The sequence below is a fragment of the Balaenoptera musculus genome, chromosome 1 (genome assembly GCF_009873245.2).
Source record: "Balaenoptera musculus isolate JJ_BM4_2016_0621 chromosome 1, mBalMus1.pri.v3, whole genome shotgun sequence".
Lineage (NCBI taxonomy): Eukaryota > Metazoa > Chordata > Mammalia > Artiodactyla > Balaenopteridae > Balaenoptera > Balaenoptera musculus.
In genome coordinates this window covers 103,370,021-103,391,762 of record NC_045785.1, presented here as the reverse complement: position 1 = coordinate 103,391,762, position 21,742 = coordinate 103,370,021, and the positions used below count along the sequence as shown (strand labels likewise).

At 41.0% G+C, this 21,742-nt stretch overlaps 1 protein-coding gene across 1 annotated transcript; it reads left to right on the top strand.

The window, feature by feature from the left end:
- The first annotated feature begins 969 nt into the window (after positions 1–969).
- Positions 970–11,659, top strand: VTCN1 (V-set domain containing T cell activation inhibitor 1). Its single transcript, XM_036864765.1, is given in 5 exon segments — positions 970–1,077; positions 2,819–2,986; positions 2,988–3,165; positions 6,057–6,335; positions 11,376–11,659. Coding segments are annotated over 5 exon segments (855 nt in total). The 3' UTR covers positions 11,498–11,659.
- The last annotated feature ends 10,083 nt before the right edge of the window (positions 11,660–21,742 follow it).

The window sequence follows — 21,742 nt, the reverse complement described above, 5'->3', positions numbered from 1 at the left end:
GGTATAGGGAGAAAGGAAGTGAGAGGCAGAGAGAGAGGGAGATTTAGAAAGAATTGACTCACATGACTGTGGACTCTGAGAAGTCCTAAGATCTGCAGGCAGCAAGCTGGAGACCCAGACAGTTTAGTTCCAGTCCAAAGGCCTGAGAACCAGGAGAGCCAATGGCGTAGTTCCAGCCCAAAAGCTGGCAGGCTCAAGATCCAAAGAGAGACAATGTTTCAGTTCAAGTCTGAAGGCAGGGAAAGACTTGTGTCCCAGCTCAAAGGCAGCACGAGTTCCCTCTTGCTTAGCCTTTTTGTTCTATTTAGGTCTTTGATTGGATGAGGCCCACCCACATTAAGGAGGGTGATCTGCTTTACTGATTCAAATATTAATCTCCTTCAGAGACACACCCAGAACGTCTGACCAAATGTCTGGGCACTCTGTGGCCCAGTCAAGCTGACACATAAAATTAACCATCAAAGCGTTATAGGACTTACAAATATGATTAGGACATTTTTTTCCCTTGAAAAGCTTACAAATTAGTGCCAGAGAGACAAGGTAGAGGGAGACAGATGCTATAATAAAGGCAAAGAAACGTGTTGAGGAAGAGGAAAGAGACAATCTTTTAATTTCGGTTTGGCATATCAAAAGGGGGTTTCATGCGAGTTCTGCCATCTGAATAGCCTTGAATATAAGTAGAACTTGTATAACTGGTGATAAAGGAGAGGAGGGAACTATAAATTGTAGGTGCACAATGCACAGTGTGTGAAGATGCATAGTATAATTATAACCAGTACTAGCCTGCAATGTCTTGGATATCAATCTGTCAAGTAAAAACAATTAAAAAGCAAATTAAATCTTGAAAGCAGTGTTCAATAAAATGCCAAGGCAGGGGATGGGGTGTGTCGCATTCATATTACACAGCTAAACTTCATACTACCTTCTTTCATAACTTTTCTCCCAAATCTCCCACATGAATGGCCAAGCATGGCAGCTACTCCAAAGCCTCTCTTCCCCTCTACTCTACAACCTCCAAAACATCCTCCCAACACAGCCTATGCACAGGTTTTTGTTTCCTCTGCCTCGTTTTTACTGGTACTTTTTCTTCCATCAGTAACTCTCTGTTCTTTATAATATAAATTCATCTAGCTTACTTCTCCAGTTCTGTCCCTCATCCATTACCTTCATCTATTTTATAAAAGCCTAGGAGCTAATAAGACAATTCCAACCCCTTATGGGCTGGAAGACGCAAGATGCCAAGGATATCCCCTATGTTCATAATGTTTACCTCTTACATTTGAAAAATAGCAAGTGTGCTTTGCTTATGTATTTTTTCATTGAAAGCAGCAAATCAATAAATCACTTGATATGCAAAGACTACAATATAGACTTTGAAAGGATGTAGTGGGAAGTCTGGCTGGAAAGGGCTAATACCTATGGGCATTTCCTATGTGCCATGCAATATTTAACTTTGAAGGCCATGCTGTTAGTCTGAAGTTTATTCCACAGCCCTTGGGAGCAGTGGAAGATTAGTGATTAGGAAACTGACATGTTCGGATTGTACTTTAAGGTCTACCTGTAAGATTAATGCATGTGAAATGGGTTAGATGGAGGCAAAGATGAGAGGCAGGAATACCAATAAGGAAGCTGAGAAGTCCAATTGAGAAGCGCTCAGCATCCATCATGTTGGACTTTCTTGGCTATAAGAAAGAGAGGTTTGTGCAGACCATTATAATATAAGGTGTTTGTTTAAAGGATACCCAGACAGTGGGACAGGAACTAGACCGGAAAACCCTCAGGATCTAAGGCAGCTCTGGGGATGGGGGACTCTCTTCACCTTTTCCTCTCATGGTCTCTCCCCCACACTTCCTTGGGTCTCTTCCACTCTCTTCTTGGGCTCAAGACCCATCCTCTCCTTACCTTCACATCCAAACCCCAGAAGGAGACTCTCAAGAATATTCAGTTAATTAAAGCACCCCTGTAGGCATCCCCCGTCAGCAGCCTCCAGTACAGAGAGAAGAGCTGGTCAATCCTTTACAGACTGAGTGGGCTGTCAGCTGGGCAAGTGGGGAAGAGGCAGTGGATGTGGCTGTTACCATAATTAATACTTGTACTTGTTATATGTTCGGAGAGAAGGGTGTGACTTCTATCTTAGGCCAAAAATCAATTTAATTAAGTATCATTCTTCATTATGCCATAGCTAGCACTCTGACCTTGACCAAATCACTTCTATTCTCTATGCCTTCATCATTCAAGTGGAGATAAAAGTAACAACACTTTAGAATTTAGCATTCTTCAGAATTATTAGCCATATTTAGTTAACGTGAGGTTTCACGTCTGTGCCACTTCTCATTAACTAAGAATAACAATACCTTATATGTGTAATTACAGTTTGCAAATCAAGTTCACATCCATTTGATTTGATCCTCACAAGAGCTCTTTACGGTAGGTAAGACAGATATCATTACCTCCATTTTTCTGAGATCCAGAGATGTAGTCAAGGTCACGTAGCTCTTAAGTGACAAAACCAGGATCTGAATTCCCATCTTCAAAACCCAAGTCCAATACGTTCTCCTCTTATTTGGTCTCAAGGTTTCAGTTGCTTGGTCTCAAAAAGTGTAGCTTTTTTATCTGCTATTGGCAGATCTGCTGTAGGTATCAAAACTATTGTCTTAATACTCTTTCTATTCTTATGTCTTCTTTTTTCATGCCTCTCCTGTTTTGTATATTTCTAATTTATTACAGAAGTCCCTGTTTGGCTTTTTAGTAATGAAGGATTTGGTTGTAGATGTTCCAAAGCTTCCCTTGGCATTGACCCCTGTTTCCTGAATTGTAGGGAGACACTCCATCAGTCACTACTCTCACCTCAGCTGGGAACATTGGGGAGGATGGAATCCTGAGCTGCACTTTTGAACCTGACATCAAACTTTCTGATATCATGATACAGTGGCTGAAGGAAGGTGTTATGGGCTTGGTCCATGAGTTCAAAGAAGGCAAAGATGAACCTGTTGGACCAGGATGAAATGTTCAGAGGTCGGACAGCAGTGTTTGCTGATCAAGTAATAGTTGGCAATGCCTCTCTGAGGCTGAAAAATGTGCAACTCACAGATGCTGACACCTATAAATGTTACATCATCACTTCTAAAGGCAAGGGGAATGCTAACCTCGAGTATAAAACTGGAGGTAAGTTACTTTTGAAGAGAGGGAAAGAAGGTGCCAGAAGATATTTGAGACTAGAGAATGTGAATTGCTGATGAAATGTCATATTATGCTCATGAGTGACTAATATCAGACAAAGACCATCCAAATTCTGCTAGCAGCCATCCTTGCTGTCCAAGACCCACACCAACTCTGGAAGTCACCCACTATAATATTAGGTCTTAAAATCTTTTGTTCAGGACTCTAGCCTCTTCTGAATTTTCTCATATATTCCCTGAAATATTTTGCCAGAATATGTTTTCTCCATCAGTAGCTCTCTGTTCTTTCCCTTTGGTCTTGCTAGTGAGAGAAGACTATAATCTGGTCTGAGACTTTTCTGTGCTAAGTAGGCCCTAGCCCAAGTCTGAAATCAGTATCTCCAGGGACTCACGACAGTGGAACCCATTATAGAAGTTCAAAGGTAACTGACCAAAACAATATTGGCCTATAAACTCACTAATCCTCCTCCAATGAAATCCATGCTTTCTTACCAACTAAATTTAACATATTTTCTGAATTTATGTACAAGGGACTCAGATATTGGAAGGAGTAAAAAGATGATTAAGAAAACAAAGATAATTGTCCTTCCTTCTGTAGAGCTGAGAGTGTAGAGCTTATAGAGTTGAGGGTCAGGGCAGAGATAAGAAACATATGTAAATAAGAAACATATGTAGATAAGAAACATATCTACAACAATTGGTAAAGTGTATTAAATGTTTTAAGAGAAAATATAAGTAGAGTGATTTGGGGATTCAGAGGGAGAAACAGATCATATCCAAATGCATAGGGAGGAAAGGGGCAGGAAGGCCCCCATGGAGAGAATTTGACATTTGGGAGGAGCCTTGAAGGATAGGCAGAAAGTATCCTGAGGCGTCCCAGGCTAAGCTAGCCTGCACAGGTCTTTCTTGGACCCCTCATAATATGTGTATGTAGTGGTTTGAAGCATAGATCTAGTCAGACCTAGGCACATACAGTGGCCTGGGCAAGGCAACCTCACTGAGCCTCAGCTTCTTTATCTTAAAATAGGGATTAATAAAGTCAGGTCAAAGGGACACTGGGGCCAACTGAAAGGGCTTCCAATGGCAAAGCTGGAACCATTTGAGCAACAAAATAAACAATATAGTATTAAATTATAACTAAGCATAAAAGAAATACACGAGTCCATACTTATATGAGGGAGATGAAACAAATCTTCTTTACAGATGAATTCCAAATAATGTATTTAGATCTCTCCCCCTCCAGGAGGCGGAGCTTAGAACTTCCCCCTCCCCGACCACCGCACTTAGGGTGTGTTAGACTTAGTGAAGTCCAGCTTCCAAAGAAACCTGGCAAACATAGACTCAGCCAGGTGGTCTAAGTTAACATCCCCATGATAAATCATGTTAATAGCATGCACTCTCTGATGTGACATGATGAGAAGGGCACTTTTACTTCTATAGTTTTCCTCTCCAAAACCCATAACCTCAGTCTAATCTTGAGAAAAACATCAGACAAATTACAATAGAGGGGCATTCTACAAAATACCTGGCCAGTACTCCTCAAAACTGTCAAGATCATGCAAAACATGGAAAGACTGAAAAACTGTCACAGACCAGAGGAATCTAAAAAGACATGACAAATAAATGCAATGTGGTATTCTGGATGGGATCCTGCGATATAAAATGGACATTAGTGGAAAAACTGGTAAAATCCAAATAAAGGCTGGAGTTTAGTTAATAGTAATATATGAATGATGGTTTCTCAGTTTTGACAAATGCATCATGATTATTTAAGATGTTGTTAATTTTAGGGGAAACTGGGTGAGACGTATACAAGAACTCTCTGTACTATCTTTGCAACCTTTCTGTAAATCTAAAGTTATTCTAAAATTAAAAGCTTATTTTGTTAAATGGGCACAATAATAGATATCCCTAGGACTGTTGTGAGGAACAAAAAAAAAATAATGTCTGGAATTTGGTCCCTAGCACAGAGCACACCCTCAATAAATGGTGGTTCATTGTCATGTGCACTCAGGTTCCCACATCATCTCCCAGGAGCTTGTGCCCTGCCTGCTCCAAGTATGTGAGTCTCGTCTCTCCTGCTAGGCAGCAGGCTCTTGAAGGGCACGGCAAAGGCTTTCCTTCCACCTCTCACTCCACACTAGCACAGTCCTGGGCAAAGGAAGATGCTAAATAAATTAATAATTTGTATCTTGCCCTTTTGGCATCATAAACATTTTACAGGCCAAAGTCCAGGCCTTGACATTTTCTGTAAGTGTCTCTCTGCCTAGATAGAGGAGGAAGTTAGTCTTAAATTCAAAATGTACTTGCCTCTCCAGTGAGGAGAATTATCTTAAAAGAAAACAAATGCCTGTCTTTATTCATGGATACCAGGGCTGGGCAGTCTCTACCCAAGCAAACTTCAGATCCCCGTGATGACAAGGCCTGTGTATGGAATTTCTGTGTGTAGGTGAATGCTGTTTGTTTCTTCCTTCTCCCTCCCCACCCTTTTACCCTCCAGGCAGAAAAATTACATAAAATTCAGGAGGCTTCATAGGTGCCTAGGAAAATAAATACCCAGTTTCCCTAATTGATAATTTTTTTGTGTGATCACTGCACTGGAACTCCTCTTACTTGGAGAAATTTATTTGTTGTAACAATTATAGCTAGAACTTAGGTCCTTGGAGTTTGTGATATTGTCCAAAGTGTTGTGATGTATAGCAATACTATGAGCAAATCATTTTTTTGCATCTACAATACAATGGGTCATACATAGACAGCCCACTGGGAAAGTACTGAGTCACTTCAATGTGTTTTTAAGACCTAGCACTTCAAAGGCTATATTGTCTTATCTGTCTGACCTTGACCCCTGCCCGTTTTTGACCTTCAACCCTGCAGCCTTCAGCATCCCAGAAGTGAACATGGACTGTAACGCCACCTCAGAGCGCTTACGATGTGAGGCTCCCTGATGGTTTCCCCAGCCAACAGTGGTCTGGGCATCCCAAGTTGACCAGGGAGCCAACTTCTCAGAAGTCTCCGACACCAGCTTTGAGCTGAACTCTGAGAATGTGACCATGAAGGTTGTATCTGTACTCTACAATGTCATGATCAACAACACATACTCCTGTATGATTGAAAACAACATTGCCAAAGCCACAGGGGATATCAAAGTGACAGGTGGGTTCCTCTACACGTTTGGTATGGGTTTATTGGGGTTATAATCTAGTGTAAGCTAAAATCTAATTTCTTTAACAGATATATTATGTACCAGGGCACAGAAAGTTTCACAGAGATCTCGATCACAATTCCAGTTGGGATTGCATTATGTAAGAAGAAAACTAATACAAAACAATATTTATGGCATATAGGTCAAAGGTGGCAATTAGTTTTCATCTTGTATACCTTCTTACTGCCTGGAGAGCAGTGTTTAGGATCCTGAGGCCCTAACTCAGAAGGATTGGTTTGGTAAAGCAGTGGAGAAGTGATGATTATTTGAAATCTTTGATATATTCAGCTGGTGATCTACATCCTGAGTCCCCCAAAACTGGTTTGGGTCTATCCTGCCTTTCAGAAGACTTTTGATTTGAAGACTAAAGGTCTTAGAGTCTGCCTTAGTCTTTCTTATTCAGTCCTTCCAGGACTTGCTCAAGATCCCACTAATACTGGCACAAGATTAATCTGAAAGCTCCAGATTGAGCTGGCCTCCCAGGCTGAGAAGACCAGGAGCCAGGGAGGCTCAACACCCTAGTCTCCCTGCAGTGCTTTAGTATATTACAAAACCTAGGGTTGAGCTAGTGTCAAGGAAATGCATAGACTGAATTATGAATTTTAAAACCATCCCTGCTAGGGTTAAATTGAATTCAAGCTATAGGGGAAGGAGTATATCAGGAGAACCACTGTCTTATATCAAGCCTAGTACCAAACAGAATACCTTGCACGTTTTAAGTGCCCTTTAAATGTTTGCTGAATTTAACTGAATAAACCATATTTTCATCAGCTATTTTTTTAAATAATTTTATTTATTTATTTATTTGGCCGCATTGGGTCTTCATTGCTGGGCGTGGGCTTTTCTCTCTAGTTGCGGTGAGCAGGGGCTACTCTTCGTTGTGGCGCACAGGCTTCTCATTGTGGTGGTTTCTCTTGTTGCGGAGCACGGGCTCTAGGCACACGGGCTTCAGTAGTTGTGGCATGTGGGCTCAGTACATGTGGCTCGCAGGCTCTAGAGCGCAGGCTCAGTAGTTGTGGTGCACAGGCTTAGTTGTCCGCAGCATGTGGGATCTTCCCGGACCAGGGATCGAACCCGTGTCCCCTGCACTGGCAGGCGGATTCTTAACCACTGCACCACCAGGGAAGTACCTCATCAGCTATTTTTTAATTAAAATTTATATATACAAAAAGGCAACCTATGGAATGGGAGAAAATATCTGTAAATCATATATTTGATAAGTGATTAGTATCCAGAATACATAAAGAACTTCTATAATTCAACAATGAAAAAGTCAAATAACTTGATTAAAAAATGGGCAAAGGACTCGAATAGACATTTCTCCAAAGAAGATATACAAAATGGCCAACAAGTATATGAAAAGATGTTCAACATCCCTAATCATCAGAGAAATGTAAACGGAAACCACAATATCACCTCATACAATTAGAATGGCTACTAACAACAACAACAACAGAACAGAAAACAACAAGTGTTGGTGAGGATGAGAAGAAATTGGAATGCTTGTGTATGATGGTGAGACTATAAAATGGTGCAACTACTATAGAAAACAGTACGGGAGGTTCCTCAAAAAACTTAAAACAGAACTTCCAAATGATCTAGCAGTCCCATTTTTGTGTATTATGTCCAAAAGAACTGAAAGCAGTGTCTCAAAGATATATTTGTACACCCATGTTTACAGCAGCATTATTCACAATAACCAAGAGGAGGAAGCAGCCCCAATGTCCACTCAACAGATGAATGGATAAACAAAATGTGGTATACATACAATGGAATATTATTCAGCCTTAAAAAGGAAGGAAATCCTTTTGCATGCTACAACATGGATGAATCTTCAGGATATTATGCTATAAGTGAAATAAGCCAGTCACAGAAAGATAAATATTGTTTGATTCTACCATTTGATTCTACTTATAAAGTATCTGAAGTAATCAAATTCATAGAAACAGAAAGTACAATAATGGTTACCAGGAGCTGGGGCCAAGGGGAAAGGATACGGAGTTGTTGTTTAATGGGTATAGAGTTTCAGATTTGCAAAATGAAAAAGTTTTGGAGATTTTTTTCACAAGAATGTGAATATACTTAACATTACTGAACTGTACACTTAAAATGGTTAAGATAGTAAGTTTTATATTACGTTTTTTACCACAATAAAAAAAAGTATCTAATAAAAAATCACATATATGAGAAGGAGAGAGCTCTTCCACTATCCTGTGAAACAAACTGGTGACTGTACCAATCAGAACACTTTTAGTTGCCTATAACAGAAAACAAAACCAACTGAAGCCTAAGCTAAAAGAGGGAATTTATTAGAAGGGTATTAGGATGTCTCATGAAACCAAGGACAGAAAGTGCAGTGTGGCTTCAGGAACAGCTGGATCCAAGAACTTAAATTCCATTCTTTGTCTCTCATTTCTACTTTATTCTCTTTGCTCTCTAATTTACTCTCTCTTGTTTTAGTCTATAGGGCAGAATATGGTTGCCAAGAGCTCCTACCTTTAAAAGTCTCTCTCACTCAAGAGAGTAACTAGACTGAAGCTCAATCCCTCAGTCTGATTCTATTGAATACATTCCCAGAACAGCTCAGCTTGGGTCAGCTGCCCATACTTAGACCAATGAGGCAGTACCTGGATGGAAGGCCTTCCCAGAAGAGAAGGGGGCATTTAAAACAATGAGTGTTAACAACAGTATTTCAGTTTAGATCTCAATTAAAGATCTCAATTAAAAGCTCCAAACTATATAACTAATGTCTTCTAATAGAAATGGCAATAACCGAACAAACCACAGAAATTGGGCACAGCTTTTATTCAGTGAGCAGGTTCTTTTTCCATACACGCTTATTGGATACATCAGAACAAGTGTTCCATGTACCAGTACTAGGACCATATCCAACTTTTAGAAGCATGACATAGCTCAAAATTAAGATAAAATAACATAATTCCTCCTTACCATGCACAAAGTAAGTTTTTAAACAACTGTATGAGGCCATGGGGTTTATATCCTGTGTTCTCTAACTATACTGCTAATTTGGGTCATTCATTCAACAAATACCTATTTAGCGCCAAATATATACAAAGTAATTTGTAAGTCCCATGAAATACTGAGATGAATAGCACAGTTGTCTTAAGAGAAGTTAATCAGTGTGGATACGGTACCCACAGGAAAGAGTAGTTAATTATGACTGTAGTGGCTCAACAGATGAGGAAGAGTTCAAGATGGGTTTTGAAGAAAAAGAATGATTTTGATAGACTAGGAAGGCATGAAGTCAGAAGCCTATGTCAATGTCCAGGGGAGAAATTATGAGGGCCTTAACTGGGGCAGCGACAATGGGAAGGAAAGGTGGGAGAATCAAAAGTTAATGAAGAAAATAATCTACAGGCCTTGGTGACACAAACGTGAAGGACAAGAGAAGGAACAAGTCAAAAGGGGTCTGATATTGCTATCCAGGTTGCTTAGGAGGTTAGTAATGCTACCAACAACAAAAATGGAAATGTAGGAAAAGCAACATGTCTGGTAAAAAGATGAAGGTTTTAGAGCTGTTGAGTTGAAAGTGCCCACTATGTACAAAGGTAGAGATGTCCAATGCTTAGCACATTACCCAGCATACACCAAGTCTGGGGGAGACTGCTTCATCCCTACTCCACATATTTCCTTCCATGGGAAGACATTCCCACCAATGTAACCCTTCTAGTCTCTCTTCTCCCCTCTTTCACTCTTCCCCAGGGGAAGAGAAATTAACTTACCCGATTAGTGAGTTTATTAGGAGAAGCTGGGTATAAGTAGCTCAGCTCCTCATTTCTCCTTTTCTCTCTAGCTAACCAGAGGTATACATTCTACTCTTCTCCTCTAAGCCGACAGTGTTCAGGGGTAGGATCTGCCCTTGTGGGAGGAAGCCTGCCCCAGTCTTGTGCTGCCTGTCACTGGGGAAGTCTGGGCTGCAGCCCACTTCCCTGCAGACAAAGCTTAATCCTTTAGTATCAGACTTATCAGGAGTAAAGGTGATTTTAGTCCTCCAGTTGCCTCACTTTGTCTCGCTCTTTAACTGGTTCAGAACTCAGCTGGGGAGAGGGTGTTCATTGGACTCCTTTGAACTCAAACAACAGGTGCTCAAAAATATTTGCTGAATAATTATATTTTTAACTGACATATAGTAGCAACTGTAAATACAGATGTGGAATTTAGGACAGAATTCGGGCTAAGGAGGTGGGTTTGGAAAATGATCAGCTTAATGGAAGTAATGTGTATTAGGCTTGAGTGGGGTTACTGTTATTGTCTTGACAGCTAATACCTACTGAACGCTTACTATGGTGCCAGGTTCTGTTCTAAGTGCTTTACGTGTATTAACTCATTAATCCTCACAAGAATCCTATGAAGTTGACTATTATTATTTTGGCCCTATTTTATAGATAAAGAAACTGGAGCACATATAGAGTAACTTGCCTAAACTTGCCTGAAGTCACACAGCTAGTAAGTATCAGAGCTGAAATGAGCTAAATGACATTGGACTGTCTAGGGAGAAAACAGAGTAAAGAGTAATTTAATTTCTTCACTTCTGCCTTTCTCTACTTCAAAATGAGAACAATACTTTCTCATTACTCTGTAGTGGTGTGATGAAAGCAAATGACACAGAACCTGTAAAGGTCACTGCCTAGAGGGAAAAAAATGTGTCTGACACCAAGGACTGGCCATGGCTGTTCTTTACTTGGTAACCAATAGCAATGTGTTTATTGGAATCGTTTTTCATTTGGCTGAGTGCTCACTGGAGTGGACGAGAGAATGGAACTTCTTTGCAGAAAGGGAAAGCTCTGCTTTTAAGCTAGTTACAGAAAGGTAGAGAATGGGGTACAAAATTGCCCTCAAATTAGGGCACAAGTTATATTAGGAACAACCTGTTCTGTTTTTTGGGGGTATTTTTCTTTGCTAACCAGCCATGTGAAGAAGACATCCAGCTTTTCCTCTATGGCCCTGAACTTTTTTCTCTCCCTTTACAGACTCTGAGATTAAAAGGCGAAGTCACCTCCAGCTGCTGAACTCAAAGGCTTCCCTGTGTGTCTCTTCTGTTGCCATCAGCTGGGTACTCCTGCCTCTCTGCCCTTACCTGATGCTAAAATAATGCATCTTGGCTACACAGAAACATGCAGAGTCACTGGTACGACAGGTGAGATGAATCACGATTGGTGTGGGGGAGCCACTGTGTGTGTTTGTGTCCCTAACAGGAATCAAGCAGTTCCCAGCACCAGCCTCAGAGAGAAACATTTAATAACGTCAGGGCAGTAGGCACTATTTCCACTGCTATTGTGAAAGGTAAGCATTTGTTAACAAAGAGTAGAGACCTCATTGACAGACTTCCAGGAAAAACAACTCTATGCAATTCAAATATTTGTGTAAATTCAAACGTCTTTTCATTTATTGAGTCATCCTTGAAGGCAAACATATCTTATTGAAGAGAAAGAGATATTTGGCCCTGATCCATTACTCTGGATTTCACAATGAAACATCATGACATGAGCATAATCGCTCACGTAAGTGGCCTCCTCCCAGCCCCCCTCAACAAAGCCCCTGTTGACTGGAGACTTGACAAAGCACTCACCAACTAGCCCTCTTGCTAAGACTTCCCACTCTCACTTCAGTCCTCTGGCTCTAATTACTGGTAGGACATCTCTTTCTGAATATTCTTCTGCATGTGGAATTTGTATACAACTGAGCTTGTGAAGTTACAGTCAACACCACCACATTACTCAGTGGCACTGCCACCATGCACCGGGCTCACAACCTTAGAGCTATTTTTGTCCCCCTCTGTCCTTCAGGTCAATTTTTTACCAAGCTCTACAGTATTTTCCCATGTTGTCTTTCAGATTGACCCTAATCATCTCATGCCCCGACTAGTCCTAAAACCTTGTACTTGCTCCTTCCTCTGTTTCAGGTGATAGGAAACAAGGTGCCAGAATAAAATTTTTCAAATGTTATTTTCATCACAGTAGTCCTTTACTCTGCAACCTAAAGTGACTCACTGGGCACTATTATATCAAAGTTAAAGTCCTCAGCTATGCAGTCACAGCTCTCTAAGTTTCTCTCCCTAAGGTTCCTCCTTCTCTCAGCTATCTACTACTGCTCTCTGGCCTTGCTCCCTCTCTCTCTGCCCCTTCCTGGAAATCTCCTCTACTCTATGGTAACTCAGATCCACACTTCCTTCACCCATTTCCTGCTGGTCCTTTTATCTCACATCCCCTTGGTGAGCATGTATAAGTTATAATATCTTACACTCTCTAAGGCACATATATTCCTTGTCTAGATTAAGTCCTCAGGCAAAAATCTGTTGATCTGCTTTGCTTTTTTGAGTGTGGTAAAAAAAACTTTACATTTATTTTAAAAAACAGTGATTGAGATGACCTAGAGGGGTGGGACAGGGAGGGTGGGAGGGAGGCTCAAGAGGGAGGGGATATGGGGACGTGTGTATGCATATGGCTGATTCACTTTGTTGTACAACAGGAACTAACATAGTATTGTAAAGCAATTATACTCCAATAAAGATCTATTAAAAAAGTGGTTGAAATAAAAATATAAAGTTGTATACTTAGATATAAGGTAGTACATGGATATTATAAAAAATTGCAAAGGTGGTATGCAAACTACGAAATCAGAGGAAACCCTTTCTTATGGGGCTGTTGTGGGATCAGGTCAGATCATGTTTCCCGAGGTAAGCTTGTGTCGCTATAAACTTCCCTCTTAGAACTGCTTTTGCTGTGTCCTGTAGATTTTTGGATTGTGTTTTCATTTTCATTTGTCTCTAGGTATTTTTTTTTTAATTTCCTCTGATTTCTTCATTGACCCATTGATTGTTTAGTAGCATATCGTTTAGCCTCCACATGTTTGGGTGTTTTTTTTTTTTTTTTGGCAGTCTTTTTTTCTTGTAGTTGACCTCTTGTTTCATAGCATTGTGATTGGAAAAGATGCTTTATATGATTTCAATTTTTAAAAATTTACCAAGGCTTGTTTTGTTGCCTAGCATGTGATCTATCCTGGAGAATGTTCTATGTGCACTTGAAAAGAACGTGTATTCTGCTTTTGAATGAAATGTGATATGGATAGATATCCATAAATATATATGGATAGATAGATATAGATAGATATAGACAGTCCATCTCGTCTAATGTGTCATTCAAGGCCAGTGTTTCCTTACTGATTTTTTGTCTGGACGATCTGTCCATTGATGTAAGTGAGGTGTTAAAGTCCCCTACTGTTATTGTGTTACTGTTGATTTCTCCCTTTACGTCCATTAACATTTGCTTTATGTATTTAGGTGCTCCTATGGTGGATGCATATATATTCACAATTGTTATATCTTCATCTTGGATTGATCCCTCGATCATTATGCAGTGTCCTTCTTTGTCTCTTATAGCAGTCTTTATTTTAAAGCTTATTTTGTCTGATATAGGTTTTGCCACCCCAGCTTTCTTTTGATTTCAGTTTGCATGGAATAACTTTTTCCATCCCCTCACTTTCAGTCTGTGTGTCTTTAGATCTGAAGTGAGTCTCTTGTAGGCAGCATGTATACAGGTCTTGTTCTTTTATCCATTCAGCCACTCTATGTCTATTGACTGGAGCATTTAGTCCTTTTAATTTAAAGTAATTATTGATATGTATGTGTTCTTATTGCCATTTTGTTAATTGTTTGGGGTTTGTTTCTGTCTTTCTTTTTCCTTTCTTCTTCTTTTGTTCTCTTCTCTTGTGATTTGATGACCATCTTTAGTGTTATGCTTGGATTCCTTTTACTTTTTTGTGTATCTAGCATAGGTTTTTGATTTGTGGTTACCATGAGGTTTTTATACAGCAATCTATATATATATACATATATATATATATATATATATATATGTATATATATATATATATACACACACATGATTGTATTAAGTTGCTGATCTCTTAATTTCAAATGCTTTTTAACAACCCTGCATTTGTACTCTCCTTCCCTCAAGATTACTGTTTTTGATATCATATTTTACATCTGTTTTGTGTATCCCTTAACTGCTTACTGAGGATATAGATGATTTTTACTACTTTTGTCTTTTAGCCTTCTTACTAGCTTTGTGCATGACATGATTTCCTACATTTATGTTTATGTTTTCCTATATTTACATTTATGTTTGCCTTTACCTATGAGCTTTTTTCTTTCATAATTTTCATGTTTCCAGTTTTGGCCTTTTCTTTTTAACTTAAAGAAGTTCCTTTAACATTTCTTGTAAAGCTGGTTTGGTGGTGCTGAACTCTTAACTTTTGCTTGCCTGTAAAGCTTTTGATCTCTCCATCAAATCTGAACAAGAGAGCCTTGCTGGCTAGAGTATTCTTGGTTGTATATTTCACTTTAAATATATTGTGCCACTCCCTTCCAAACTGCAGAGTTTCTGCTGAAAAGTCAGCTGATAGCCTTATGGGAGTTCCCTTGTATGTTATTTGCTGCTTTTCCCTTGCTGCCTTTAATATTCTCTCTTTATCTTTAGTTTTTGCCATTTTAATTACAATGTGTCTTGGTGTATTCCTCTTTGGGTTAATCCTGGATGGGACTCTCTGCACTTTCTGGACTTGGGATGTCTATTTCCTTTCCCAGGGAAGTTTTCAGCTATTATATCTTCAAATATGTTCTCAGTTCCTTTCTCTCTCTCTTCGCCTTCTGGGACCCCTATAATGTGAATATTAGTACACTTGATGTTGTCCCAGAGGTCTCAAACGGTCCTCATTTCTTTTCATTCCTTTTTCTGTTCAGCATCACTGATTTCCACTACTGTCTTCCAGTTCACTGATCCATCATTTAGTCTACTGTTGATTCCTTCTAGTGTATTTTTCATTTCAGTTATTGTGTTCTTCATCTCTGTTTGGTTGTTCTATCAATATATATTTTCTAACTCTTTGTTAAAAACTTTTAACTTCTCACTCTGTGTGTCCGTTCTTCTCCCTAGTTCTTTGATCATCTTTACAATCACTACCCTGAACTCCTTCTCAGGTAGATTGCCTATCTCCACTTAGTTGTTCTTCTGGGGTCTTATCTTGTTCCTTCGTCTGGAACACGTTCCTCTGTCACCTCATTTTGCTACGCTGCTGTTTGTATTTTTATGTATCTGGTAGGTTGGGTACATCTTACGACCGTGGAGAAGTGATATTCTGTGGGAGACCTCCTATGCGTCCCAACAGCACACTCCTCTCTCATCACTCAAGCTGTACGCCCTAGAGTCCTTCATATGAGGGTGGCATGGGTCCTCCTGTTGTCATAGGCTATGTGGGAGGTCTAGTAAGCTTGGTTAGCCCTTGGTCCAACGTGGCCAGGCCCTGTCTCATGTGGAGGCTGCTGGCTGCAGAGGCAGCTGACTGCGGAACCCCATGGGGACCCAGGAATAGTGCTGGGTCATGGGTGGATGGAGTCAGGGTCCAGAAAACTCTGGTAATATTATCCACCGACTGATGGGTTAAGCAAGGCTGTTAGTGCCGGTCTACTGGCAGGCAAAGCCATGTCCTGGAGTCCAGCTGCAGGGCCCAGGGGTCCCAGGGCTGGTCTTGGATTGCTGCGGGGGTGGGGGGAGTGGGCACAGTTCCTGACCCAGTTGGGTCTGGGGTGTCTCAAGTTTGCATTGGCCTGCTAGTGGTTAGGGGTGGGGCCCAGCTGCTCCCCAGGGCAGGGTCTGGCCTGCTGGTGGCAGGCTAGGTCTGCAGGCTCTGGGATTGTGGTTTTCTTGCATCTAGTGTCTGCCCCCTTGTGGCTGAAGCTGGCCCAGAGGCTAGAACAGGCTTCCTGGAGGGCAGCATCAGGGTCCAGGGGATTCTGGGGCTGGTACCTGCCCACTGGTGGGTGGAGCTGGGTCCTGGGCCCTTTGGTGGGTGAGGCCATGTCCAGAGGCAGCTATGCGCTCTTACGGCAGCCAGTCTGCTGATGGGTGGGGCTGTGTCCCTGCCCAGTTAGCTGCTTGGCCTGAGGCATCCCAGCACTGGTGACTATAGGCTGTTGGGTGGGGCCAGGTCTTGGTGCTGCTGAGCTAGAGGGAGAGTTTCACAATGGTGTTTGCCAGTACCCGTGTCCACATGGTAGGAGCTCCCCAAAATGGCTGCCATCAGTGCTTGTGTTCCTAGGGTGATACGCAGTTGCCTCCTGCCTCTCTGGGAGACACTCCAGGATTAGTAGGTATGTCTGACCCAGGCTCCTACCAGATTACTGCTTCTGCCCTGGGTTCCAGAGCATGTGAGATTTTGTGTGCACCCTTTAAGAGTGAAGTCTCTCTTCCTCCCACCCTTTGGCTCTCCTAAAAGTAAGCCTCACTGGCCTTCAAAGCCAAATGTTCTGGGGGCTTGTCTTCCTGATGCAGGTCTCCTGAGCTGGGGAGCCTGATGTGGGGCTCAGATCTCTCACTCCTTTGGGAGAACCTCTGCAATGTAATTATCCTCCAGTTTGTGGGTCACCCACCTGGGAGTATGGGACTTGACTATATCGTTGAGTCTGCCTCTCCTACCTGTCTCATTGTAGTTCCTTCTTTATGTCTTTAGTTGTAGAAGATCTCTTCTGGTAGGCTCCAGTCTTTTTCATCGATGGTTTTTCTGCAAATGGTTGTGATTTTGGTGTGCCTGTGAAAGGAGGTGAGCTCAGGGTCTTTCTACTCCACCATCTTGGCTGGGGATCTCTTGATCTGCTTTTCATTCTTTCTCCTGTTCTCCAAACACTATGGTGCAGTGCACAAAACAGATTCTTTGTAAGGAAGTCTGCCAGTTTCCATCATTTCCGACCTCCATGGTTGTCACTGGAGGGAGATTTCCCTAGGAAACTCTCCTTTGAATATCTCATTAGTAGAAGGAGCCCTTTCTTCTTTCCTTGATTCCCACAAGGAAATGAGTTTTTAATATACTGTGACTAGATAATCTGACCTATAAATTATAGCTTATTCATTTTTATCTTGTATTCCCTTAGAGCAGTAAAATTTGCAGTTTTTTTTTTTTTTTTAAATAAACCAAGACCTGCATGTTCACATGCAGTACACAAAGGGTTATATACTGTTACCTGGTTAGCTGCAGCTCCATCTCTTTCTCTCTAGAATTATAGAGGGATAACCTTAAATCAATTTTTAAAAAATAAGTGAAGAGATCATTACTTGAGATACATATTATAACTGATCATGACACTTTAGGTCACACACATTGCCTGGTTGAGAACTCAGATAGAAGCCACCTTTCCACTTCTATCTAGGAGCCTGCCCATAGTTCCTCTCTCAGTTCCTGTTTGTTCTGAGGATGATCCCTTTCCTTAAGGGAAGATTCAAGCCATCTCCTTTCCCCTAGCAACCCATGATACCATGTGGCCTCAATAGAATATCATCAAAATACAGAAAAACAAGCCCATTTCTGAACAAGATATACACTCATACAGTGGAAGGGAGACTTTCAGTTCTTGATAAATGTTTGTTGAATGGCTGTAATGGTATCCTATTGCTGTTATTTTCAGAATTCCAGGAATCTGCAGAACTATTTCACCATAAGATATGACCTAGTTTTATAGTTCTAGGGAGAAATGAATTTATGTCTAGAACTCGGGAGTGAACAAATAACATCAAGAAGAAGAAGCCAAAAGCAACCCACAGAAGACTTCAATATGAACAAGATAAATTTATCTTCAAAGACATATATTAAAAGTTGGGAAATAAGTCATCTGAACTAGAGAAGTGTATTAGACTCTGAAGTAAAGTGAATGTGGAGACAAGTATATCCCCATATCTCAGGGACCGCCCCATCCCCATCCAGGGAGTGAGAGAATGGGATATTGCATCTCATTTGTCTCAGAATCTTTAGCTATACTGCTGTAATGTTGCTCTGAGGAAGTTTCTAGAAAGTTTTGATTGCAATATATCTACATTTTATAATCCACAAATTAAACTGTGGTGGATTCAGTAAGAAGCTGCCAATCAGCTGCCACTTCACAATTCAGAGGTAGCTGTATTTTAGTGATGGGTCAAATGATTCACTTTTCATTTACAATGCAAAAGTGCCCTGGCATCTCCTCCCACCTGACACATGCTTAAGATATGTGGAAAATCATAATTTTAACATAAAAAATGTAGTTGGGCAACACTGATTTTCTAAACTACGTGAACACCTGATTTTTAAAACAAACGAATGCTATTTTACTTCTCAGATGATGTTCATCCTGGAATGGTGCAGGAAAAGACCTCTCACCTTGACTGTGTGTGATACCCTGCCATCACAAGGTCTGAGGCTTCTACTCTATACCCTGCGTGGACAGTGATCGCCCCAGCTTTCACCAGCACCTAGAGCGGTGGGGCACAGCCAGGTGATTTTGCACCACCTCAGGGGACACCTGGAAATTCTGGAGACGATTTTGTTGTCACAACTTGGAGGTGCTACTGGCATCTAGTGGATAGAACCCAGGGATGCTGCTCAACATCCTACAACATACAGGCCATCCAGCCACAACAAAGAATTATCCAGCCCAAAATGTCAATTGTGCTGAGACTAAGAAACCCTGATGTAGAGTAGAAAAGGATCTAGAAAACAGGGGAGCAAACAAACTGTTTGCTTCCTAAAATTAGGCATTAGTTTCTCTCTCTTTGGCTGCTGCCTCAGCACAGAGAGCCAGAACTCAGTTTCAGGCAACCAGGAATTCCTGATGGATTATCTTCAGCTGGTTGAGCTTCTACGTTCCTTTCCTTTCTTTCTACTCTACAAATTAAGTCTTGTGAGAGAGCTGCCTGAGTTCCATCACAAGTTCTTTCACTCTGAATTTAGATTTCAGGACTCTGCCTAGTCAAAATTCAAATTAAGGCAGCAAAAACATGTAACTTCCTTGAAACAGAGATTTCTGAAAGCAGGGGCAATGAACCTTTGAAATGAGGCCCTGAGGAATGAAACTTTGATGGAAAAGAATGTTTTCTTTCCAGGCCCATTCCCACACTTTTTACATGTTGACCACTGCCTCCCTGGCACTTTGGACCTACTGTGCCTGTATTACATTTTGTTATAGAAAACTTGATTTTAGAGTTCTGACCATTCAAGAGAATGATTAAATATACATTTCCTATGCTGTTGTCTGCCTGGTTTGTCAAAGAACACAAGTATAAGGGAAAATGGATAAAAAGCCATACATCAGGTTCTAAAGATTAGTACATAGCACATAATGGGCCTTCAATAAATGTTTGTTGAATGAATGGATGAATGAATGGATAAATGAATGGGAGGGAATGATTGATAGGAGCCTGTGAGTATGGGCAAGGTGGCTGGGTCTAGTTTCTTAAGGAAACTACATTAGGCTTTACCAGCCTGCCAAGTCTCCATCTGGAAAAATAAGTGGTGACAGTAGACTTGAGGCAGATGAATGTGGGAGAATACACAGGAGTGGACAAACCCATTGCTCTAGTATCAAAAAAATCTGATTCTTACTAGTCAGGAATTATCAAATTCTCAAAATCTTAGAGGTGGAAGGACCTCAAAATCCTCTTTCCTAGTCCTTTCACTTTTCAGATGAAGACCCAGAGGCCCAGGGTGAAGTGTGGGTAACTGGCTATCCTCAGGCTATATAACTTGCTCAAAATCACACTCGTAGTTGGTGGAGGAATAAAGTCTAAAGAAAATTTAATTGCTAAAGAGCAAATTCCCAGGGGACTTCTGAAATAACTCTGCTGCATTCCCAGCTTGTTCCCAATTGGCCTTTTGCAAGAAGAGAATAATGCTGAACCAAACTGAGAAAGTAAACTGTGAAAGCATAACGACTCCCAACCCAGGTTAATTCTTTGGCCTTGTCCATGACCACACAGTGATATGTGCAGAGGCATTAGACACCAGATGCACCATATTAACTGAAGTACAAAGACGAGAATATGATGTACCCCACAAACATCTAGGGAAGCTCAAATCCGGATGCCAAATGCTAAAACATTTCAGAAGTATTAACAATTTGAGGGAACAAGTCAAACTTCAAGGAGAAGTACTGGCTACCAGCTATACCCAGATTTGTTGGAAGTGCACAGTGACCTCAATCTGTGCCTTGTTAATTGGGGGATGGGGCGTGCGGGGGGTCATTGCTGCATAATAAGGCTTCTGCCTGATGGCATCTGTGATGTGCTTTGGTTCTATTAATGAAATTTGTAATTCCTAATCTCCCTCCAGCTGTTAAAGTCTCCATACATCCAACCAGCTGCTCTAATTCAGACTCTGTCTTACTATACGCCTGAGCACCTTGCTCCTTCTAACACTGTCTTATTTCCTCTTTCACATCAATCATCTCCAGGAGTTTCAGTATGGGAGCCATGAGTAAAAATTAAGTCACAAAAACAGAACCTTAGAGATGCTCTCTTGTCTTTCTTTAAATTCTCTCTCTCTCGAGCATAAATTCTTCTTTCCCATGAAGCTGTCTTTGAGTGGTCCTGTGCGCTATGATTTTACTCTTCTCTAGTCTATACATGCAATTTAACACAAAATCACACGTTGTTTTTGTCTATTGCTCCTCATTGCTGAGTACTCGGACAGTTTGAAGATGATGACAAAATAAGGATGGGGGCCTAGGCAGTCTTTGGAAACTTGCTCTTAAAAGAGGATCAAGCAGACACTCCCAGGAAGCTTTGTTTACTGATAGCATCTGCTGGGCCAAAGCAGTTAAGTCACAACTTAGAAGGGGGGGTCTGTAGTTACCACTACAGGAGCCTCTGTGTCTACTGAACGGCATGGCTCCCCCAGATAATGATATGCCTCTCTCTTCTCAAAGTCATAATTTCACCTGCAGCATTATCTTATCTCTTCAGCTCAAATCTAATTGCCTGGCCTAAGAAGTATCCTTAGCATTTTCAATTATAAGGTGATTACCCAAAACTCTAAAGGATACTTCGAATAAGAACTTTATGGATACCTTGGTCTTATATCCCTGCTTTAGAATAAGCCAAAAGTGATGCTCAGTTAATCTAGCCTGTAAGCAGTTCATAGCAAACTGAAACCATTTCCTTTCTCTTTGCTTTCCACATTTGCACTTCCCAAAATTTATTTGTAACCATTATGTTTCATTATAAGGAGAACTACTAGGCTTTGACAGATAAAATTCCAGGACCTTATGGTACTTTATTAAGTACTTTGATGAAGGAGATAACCATATACAACTCAAGTGGTAGGTCCAGGTCTCATACCTAGGGTAGGTGAGACTGGAAATGCGACAAGTTTACAGCATAAAGACAGCAGTTCCTATTGAGAGGCAGTAAGTACTCCAGAAGAAGCCAAGTCACAGACTGCTAAATGAGGATCTACGAGAAAAATGACAATTGTCTTCAGTTCCTCTCACCTTCCCTTTTATCCATTTTCTCCCATACAGCCCAATCAACTGTCC